Below are 8,339 nucleotides of genomic sequence, written 5' to 3'. Positions count from 1 at the left end.
GTGGAGCGGGCTTGGCTTGCATCAGCTGCTCTTTCCAAGACAGGAGTGCAAATGCTTGCCCAGCTGGCCTGAGTGTGTGGAACTCCAGTCGCCTTTAAGAATGGCTTCAGAAGCCCACACCTGGCAATCACTCCCCCAACCCCCCTGCCCCTCCACGGCAGGTTGCATTTGGGAAACTCTCCAGTCGGTCATTAGAGGAATGAGCCGAGAGTGAGCCGTTCATCAGCTCGCCAGCGCTTGGTGGAAAGCAGCAAGCAAGGATGGATGTGGACAGCCTTCTCTTGAATGGAAGCAACATGACGCCTCCCTGCGAACTGGGGATCGAAAACGAGACGCTTTTCTGCTTGGATCAGCCCCATGCTTCCAAAGGTAGGTGTCAGAGGCTGATACTTTAATTCAGAAAACTATTAAGTTGGGGGAAGAAATCAGCAAAGGCAAGGCTGACTGCAAAAATATAACGAAGTCCTCGTGAGACAAGGCTGGATAAAGTCATCTGTTCAGAAGTTTGGATAAGAGATCAAACAGCAGAATTGAGTCCAATGCTTTTATTGTTCCCCAGGAGAGAGTTGGGATTAATGTACAGGACTTGGGGGCACAAAAGCAGTGGGAGGAGGAGCTGAAGTGGAGCCAGAAGGGAGTACAAGTGTAAAAGCTTGAACTTACAAGCATCACAGAAAAGGTGCTGTCACAATCTAGCTGCCGCCTTTTCTTGGGGGAAATCAGTGTGAAGAAGTGATTATAGCGAAATAATGCTTAGCAGCTAGGAAAGAAAGCAATCGCTATTCACTAGAGGAGCTTTGTTCTTAAGAAAAAGTGGTTCCCCGAGTGAGTGATCCTTTAACAGACCAACCTTTTAGAAGCAACTGAATCACTCTGTGCTCTCCTCACTTTGTTTCTGCAAAATATTGTAAGTACAGGGAGAGCTGGGTTCAATGATGTCCGCCCCTGAAAAAAAAAAATCGGCAGGAAATGTGTTTGCTGCGCGTGCTAGGTTTTAACACTCTGCTCTCACAACCTCCATCCCTCGTCCGCGTTCCTCCTCGCAGAGTGGCAGCCAGCCGTGCAGATTCTCTTGTACTCCTTGATATTCCTGCTCAGTGTGCTGGGAAACACGCTGGTCATTACGGTGCTGATTCGGAACAAGAGAATGAGAACGGTCACCAACATCTTCCTGCTCTCCCTGGCTGTCAGTGACCTCATGCTCTGCCTCTTCTGCATGCCATTCAACCTCATCCCCAACCTGCTCAAGGATTTCATCTTTGGGAGCGCTGTCTGCAAGACCACCACCTACTTCATGGGTGAGTTGCTGCTGGTGCCTATTTCTGGAGCTCGCCCCAGACCCCACTCAGCCCCAGACCTTCCCCAACCCCTAACAGCCAAAACAAAACATCTGGCTGTGTGGGGCTAGGTGTAAGGACAGAGGAGCTGGTTTTATGGGGTGGGGGGTCAGTCCTCATAACTCCCCAGAAGTCAGTCCCCAGTTTTAGGGGTCAGTTTCTCAAAGTGGAATAAGTTGGTAAGAAGCCACAGAAGAGGTTGGTTTTGCTTGCTTCTGTTAGAAAGTAAGACAGATGCAAGCTGTTCTGTTCCTTCCTGGAGGTCGTTGATTGTATTCTGAGCTCTACCCCACCCAAGGCATGGTTTTTGGGGTGGCCAGGGTGCTGGAAGAGGGCTCTTTCTGCCGTTGCTCTGGCTTTCCTAGGGAACAGGGGCTATTTGAAAACCAGTTTCATCAGAGTTCTAGATTCCCTTCTCAGGATTCACTTCCCAGACTGTTTTCCCAGGGTCTGGGACCATCTCAGGCACAGAAAGAGAGAGAGAGAGACCTCTGCCACTAGATGAGGAATTGAATTTGCTCCTAGAGCCTGTGGGTCGCTAAGCTGACACTGGTTGGCTGAGATATGCAGCTCTCTGCCTTTGCCAATCAAAATGATGGTGATGATAAGAAAAATCACAAGAGCTAATATTTTTGAATGCATTTTTTTGAGCACCAGATATTCTCCTAATTGCTTTAAGTTTTTACTTCCATGATCATATTTTATCTCCCAACCACCCTATAAAGAATATACAGTTATCCTTCCCTGTTTCACTGAGGAGGGAACAGAGGCACAGAGAGGTTAATAATGTGCCCAAGGACACACAGGTGGTAAGCTACAGAGCTGAATTGAACCCAGATCGGTAGCCACCACAGTGGTGAGTACGTGGCATCTCTTTGCCAACTGCTGTGGCTCTTCTAAGGCTGAAACAAAACATGTCTCTTTGTCCCCTCTGTCTGCCAAAATGCTTTGTCCCTTGCCCATTCTGAGAATTAGTTGGGAGAGGAGGAGGAAAGGCAGGGAATGACGAAGGAGTTGTTGTTTGTTCTGACCTAAGCTGGGCAAAATATGCAGAGCTGAGTTGGGCTAGGGCAGCCTTCAATGACCGGAAAGCTTTAAAAGCCTTTATTTCTCCCAATTGAAGAAGCAGGATCCAGCAGTGACAAAATGATGATGAATAACTGATCTGCGTGACACGGACAAATAACCAAGAAAGTGTCAATCTGGGTCCAGTCCTCTGAAAAGAAAAATGGACTCACAAATGAAAAGGATCATTGTTAAACAATGATGCAATAATAATAACCAACATCTCATAGTGCTTTAGGCTTTCAAGACCTGTCTGTATATATCTTATGATAATATTTAATAATCTTAACCAGGGTTTGTGGAAGGAGATTTAAAAAGAGTGCTTGTGTAGTTGCACAACATTGTGAATGTCCTAAATGCCACAGAACTGTTCACTTTAAAATGATTAAGTTTATGTTATGTAAATTTCACCTCAACCAAAAATGTTTTAAAATAGCTGGGGTCTGAGCTAGGAGCCTTAAAACTCTTCCTGAAAATTTCTAGGACAGACTGTTCTAGAAAATGAAAAGCAAGATAATTCTGAAAGTGTTTGCAATACCATAATGGTTTTGTTGGATTTCTGATTCCAGTGATTTCAATTCTTCCCTTAATTTTATGCTCTCCTCAATACTGTTTCTAATAGTTAACACTCATTAAACTCCTAATACATAACCAAAAAAAAGAGTGCTTGCCTGTTGGTGGGTTTATAATTACAGTGGACCCATTGTATAGACTTGACTCTGAGGAGTTTGGGGCTGTACTCTCTAATTCAAATGTCTTCAACTCCTTAGAGTAAATCCCTATAAAACACAGCAAATCCTGTCTCAGAACATAAGTTCTTATAGAATGGTTTCAGGGTGGTAGATTCCTTTAAGTCTCTCAGGAATACTATGGATATTCTCCCTAGAAAAAGAATATTTTTATACATAGTTTCACAAAAGGCCCCAGGCTAAGAACTCCTCCATCATGGTAAGAGATAAGAGAAGAATCAGTTGAATTTATGGATGAAGAATTAAAGGGAATTTTAAGGGGATAAGAGATTATAATAAGTATGTACACACACAAAATACAAAAAATAAGGAAAATTAATCTTTTTTGACTATGCGTAAGTATATCCTTTTGAATGAGGTGTTTTGACGTCTTTCTCCCTGATGATGCATGTTCCTTTTACAAAATACAGAAAGCAAAAAGAATGAGAAAGAAGGCCCTAGTCCTTCTACCCAGAGAAAAACGTTAGTTATAATATGGAGAGTTTCCCCTTCTTCCTTTTTCACTAGGTATTTTTTCAACACTCCATTTTGAAATTTAGAATGTTTCACTCTTAAAAACAGTTTGGGGACTTCCCTGGCGGTCCAGTGGTTAAGACTTCACCTTCCAATGAAGGGGGTGTGGGTTTGATCCCTGGTCAGGGAGCTAAGATCCCACATGCCTTGTGGCCAAAAAACCAAAACATGAAACAGAAGCAATAGTGTAACAAATTCAATAAAGACTTTAAAAATGGTCCACATCAAAAACATCTTTAAAAAAAAGGTCTGTACTAGAAATTTTCAGGAAGAGTTTTAATGCTCCCAGCTCAGACCCCACTGAATTTTCAGGGTCACAGTCCTTGAGAATGTTGGGTTAAAAGGTCAACTTAACTATGCAGATCATGCTCAAAACTAAAGCTATTCTACAGGTCACTCAGAAACCTCTTCTGTGGGATAGGAACATATTTCATCCACTTGGTTATTAATTAATGAGCGCCTTCAGCCTAGGAAGGAGGTGGTTGTAATCAAAGTTCAATAAACTTATCTAAAAATTGGCAATAAGATGTATTTGCAAACACATTTCTTTACCTGCCTCAAATCGTTTTGGGAACAAAGCTGGGAATAAATCATTTTTTTTTAGATATACATACACAATATTCTTACCCTCTGAGCGTTTTCCTCTGCTATCTATCAAACCTGCGCAGATCAGGTATGCTTAAGCTCATTGTGCAAATAAACTTTGGATTTCAGAGCCTGCATAACCAGCTTCTTTGTTCCTTTTCCAGGCACCTCTGTGAGTGTCTCCACCTTTAATCTGGTAGCCATATCCCTGGAGAGATATGGTGCAATTTGCAAACCCTTACAGTCCCGCGTCTGGCAGACAAAATCCCACGCTTTGAAGGTGATTGCCGCTACCTGGTGCCTCTCCTTTACCATCATGACTCCGTACCCGATTTATAGCAACTTGGTGCCTTTTACCAAAAATAACAATCAGACCGCGAACATGTGCCGCTTTCTACTGCCAAATGATGTCATGCAGCAGTCCTGGTAAGGCTGCATGGGTTTATTTGTTTAATACAACTTGATATAATTTTGCAGTTTTAATAAAAACTGGAAAGTATTGTCCAGTGTCTGGGGGATCAGTCTCCTGGAGACTTATCGAGAAGGTTCGCTCTAACCTCTTTCTAGAGTAACAGTGACAGCAAACAGAGTGCTGTGTTTTAAATGCCATATATATATATATAAATTCAACTAATCCTTTCAAAACCCTGTAGGGTGGGTACTATTATTGTCCCCATTTTACAGAGGAAACTGAGACATGGAGAGGTTAAGCAAGTTGCTCAAGGTCCCAAACCTAGAAGAGATAAGAGAGCATCTGGTCTTAACCACTGTGCAGTGTGCTTCTGGAAGAGCTCTGATTTTCCAAGAACTGGAGGTAAAGCCGAAGATGAGTCCCAAATCCCATGTGGTTTTTCTTAGGGCTGCAGCTGTGGTACTTGCACGGAACACTGTACTGGAAATAAAAAGGCAAGGTTCTAGTACCTGTTTCTTTGCTTACTAGTGGGTGATATTGGACAAGTTCATATAACCTCCCTGACGTTCAAGTTCTTTATCTACACAAAGATTTAAGAATAAAGATATTTTTTTATCTACCTCATTAGATGGATGTGAGATTCAAATGACAGCATGTTTATGAAAATGTCATTAAATATCTTTAAAAAGGCTACACAAATGCAGGACATTATGTTTACCAGTTCCCAGCATGTTTTAGAAACAGGGAGCTAGACGTTCAAAAATGGCTCAAAACTGAGATAATCTCTGCTTTCTTTGCCTTCCTTTTTTTCATTTCAACCAAGTAACACGTACACACAAAAAGAGTTATGTTGCAAATGAGGGACTTTTCCAAGACTCGAAAAGAACTCTTATCAAAACATGTCCAATTGAAATGAGAAATGGCTCAGCCACCGTGAGCCTCTGACAATTTTATGGCCTAATCGCGTAACCTTACACATGCCAGACTGCAAAAGTGATTTAGGGGCCAGACTCATAAAGAAGGAGGCTGCAATTCTTCAGGAATCGAACATGTTTAGAGAAAGCATAGCTCTGGTCTGTCAGGCACTAGAATGAGCTTGCCACTGTGCCAATGGGTCAGAACAGCCAGAATGCTTATTTTGCAAAACCAAGGAGGTTTTCCATCATTGCTACCTATGCATTAGATGATTCTGTTGCTATAAAGTCAACAAATGGTATATTGTGATGCTTAAGATCATGAGTTCTAGAACCATATTGCTCGGGTTCAGATCTCACCTTTGCCACGAGCTGTGTAACTTTGGACAAATTATTTACTGTCTCTAAGTCTGTTTCCTCATTTGTAAAATGGGTATTATGTTAATAGTACCTACCTCAAAAGTTATTATGGGAATTAGACATAGTAATATATATAGACTATATTGAAATTGAATAAGTCATCAATGAATGTAAGCTCTTATTATTATTATTATTTCAGAAACTGTTTTATCGAGGTATTCACCTACTCTCATTGGCTTGGTTTTTTTTTTTTTTTCTTTTTTAAGCTCTCATTTGTTTTAAATGTAGACTAGTTTCAGGCACAGACTTACAGCAAACTTTTCCAATTTAACTAGTCCTTCATAAGAGACTTTATCTGAAAGAAAAGCAGTAAACAACTTCTAATGACTGACCCTCCAGATGGGGAATTTCCAAAGATATTAAATACTAGTAATTAATGTGTTTCCTCAGACTCATTAAAATGGAGATGAACCCTGCTTATTCCATCCCATCTGAGTTTGAAATGCTAGAGATGCTGGTTATTGGATTGCTTTTTATTTTACTAGGCACACCTTCCTGTTACTCATCCTCTTTCTTATTCCTGGAATTGTGATGATGGTGGCATATGGATTAATCTCTCTGGAACTTTACCAGGGAATAAAATTCGATGCTAGCCAGAAGAAGTCTGCTAGAGGTAACTATCTCTTAGCTGTATGTTTATGCCAAAAGATTACAAAAGCTTATTTTCTGTAACTTAAATAGATATACCCAGAGTGTGTATAGAGTATATTAGAGGTTTTCAAAAGTCTTCTTAGGAGACTCTGTGTCATAAGGCACAGTCATGAGACCCAGTGTCTCTATTCCTCATCTGTAAAATGAAGAAATTATTCCTCTCAAAAGGGTGCTGAGTGGAATAAGATGACATAATACACACATCGCCCAATTACAAGCTGAGGGCCCATGGGTCCCAGGCTCTCTGTGCTGTTGCATTCAAATGGACCCCCTTCTGCAACCAAAGCAAACTGTAATTCCAGGCACCACCCTCTCTCCTCCCCTTCACTCTTGTTGCAGCTGCCACAGAGCCTCCCGTCCCCCCCCTTTCATTATAGTCCACTCGTCAGAGAAACCCGACCCCTTTGTTGGTATCACTCGCCCCCCCCTTCTCACTCCACCCCTTTACTCAGCTCTTTACCACTTACACAACTTCAAGGTCTTCTCAGGTCTTCTTTGGTTTTTGCTCATTATGCAGCGTCCTCACAGTAAAAGCAGTCTGGAGGCTTCCCAAGCAAGCAGGAAACTTCCCCGAGGAGCTGGAAGACGAGTGTGCCTATTCATTCTTTAACAGTTTTTTATCCTTATAATCTACATATGTAAAATATTATTTTACTATTATAAATTATGTACATCAGATACTATCCATTATTTTAGTAGTTTAAAGTAGCTTTTCATTTGAAGGAAAGGACTAGTGTAAACAATACCCACCCATGTCAGGGCAGGCCCAAGGTCGCCAATAATACAGTTCAAGTGTGGTTTAGCCCCTTGATGCAGGGGGCAGGGGTTCCATGCCTTCTGTCTGGCATGACCCATCCCGAAAAATAAGTGATGTCCCTTGCCCACCCAGAAAGGAAACCGAGCCCCGGCAGCGGCGGCAGATACGAGGACAGCGATGGGTGCTACCTGCAGAGGTCCAAGCCCCCAGGGAAGCTGGAGCTGCAGCAGCTGTCCACCAGCAGCAGCGGCAGGCTCAGCCGCATCAGGAGCAGCAGCCCCGCCGCCAACCTGATGGCCAAGAAGCGGGTGATCCGCATGCTCATGGTCATCGTGGTTCTCTTCTTCCTCTGCTGGATGCCCATCTTCAGCGCCAACGCCTGGCGGGCCTTTGACACCGCCTCTGCCGAGCGCCGCCTCTCCGGGACCCCCATCTCCTTCATCCTCCTGCTCTCCTACACCTCCTCCTGCGTCAACCCCATCATCTACTGCTTCATGAACCAGCGGTTCCGCCTCGGCTTCATGGCCACGTTCCCCTGCTGCCCCAGCTCTGGGCCCCCAGGAGTGAGAGGGGAGGCGGGGGAGGAGGTGGAGAGCAGGACCACCCGGGCCTCTCTGTCCAGGTGCTCGTACAGCCACGCGAGCGCCTCTGCCCCGCCCCCGTGAGCTGTGCCCTGGCCGCCAGCGCCAAAGGATGGAGCGGGGACCGAGGCGGGCAGCAGAGAAGGAGGAAAAGAAGAAAGCAGGAGGAAGAGGAGGCAGGAAGTGAAGGAGAAGGAAGGCGCCATCCCCAGTGGGAACTATTCCTTGTCTGCTTGGCATCCTTCATCCGGGTGCCAGGGGAACGCTACTAGGGCGGGGCCGGGACTGGGCTTCCAGGCAGCTCCAGGCAGGCAGTTTCCATACCAGTCACCATTAGAAAAACCTCAGCAGGCCA

The 8,339-nt window shown here is 44.0% G+C and overlaps 1 protein-coding gene across 1 annotated transcript; it reads left to right on the top strand.

The window, feature by feature from the left end:
- The first annotated feature begins 245 nt into the window (after window positions 1–245).
- CCKAR (cholecystokinin A receptor) lies at window positions 246–8,068 on the top strand. The gene is made up of 5 exons (XM_061191296.1): window positions 246–369; window positions 1,047–1,298; window positions 4,414–4,675; window positions 6,481–6,608; window positions 7,536–8,068. The coding sequence occupies exons 1-5, from the start codon at window positions 261–263 to the stop codon at window positions 8,066–8,068; spliced, it is 1,284 nt and encodes a 427-aa protein (XP_061047279.1). The 5' UTR covers window positions 246–260.
- The last annotated feature ends 271 nt before the right edge of the window (window positions 8,069–8,339 follow it).

This window comes from Eubalaena glacialis, chromosome 5, assembly GCF_028564815.1.
Source record: "Eubalaena glacialis isolate mEubGla1 chromosome 5, mEubGla1.1.hap2.+ XY, whole genome shotgun sequence".
Lineage (NCBI taxonomy): Eukaryota > Metazoa > Chordata > Mammalia > Artiodactyla > Balaenidae > Eubalaena > Eubalaena glacialis.
This window is presented reverse-complemented; position numbering and strand designations above follow the sequence as displayed.

Coding starts and splice junctions, on each gene's coding strand:
- CCKAR (XM_061191296.1), top strand. CDS start 261: ATGGATGTGGACAGCCTTCTCTTGAATGGAAGCAACATGACGCCTCCC. Junction 1,299..4,413: donor GACCACCACCTACTTCATGG/GTGAGTTGCTGC, acceptor TTCCTTTTCCAG/GCACCTCTGTGAGTGTCTCC. Junction 4,676..6,480: donor GATGTCATGCAGCAGTCCTG/GTAAGGCTGCAT, acceptor TTATTTTACTAG/GCACACCTTCCTGTTACTCA.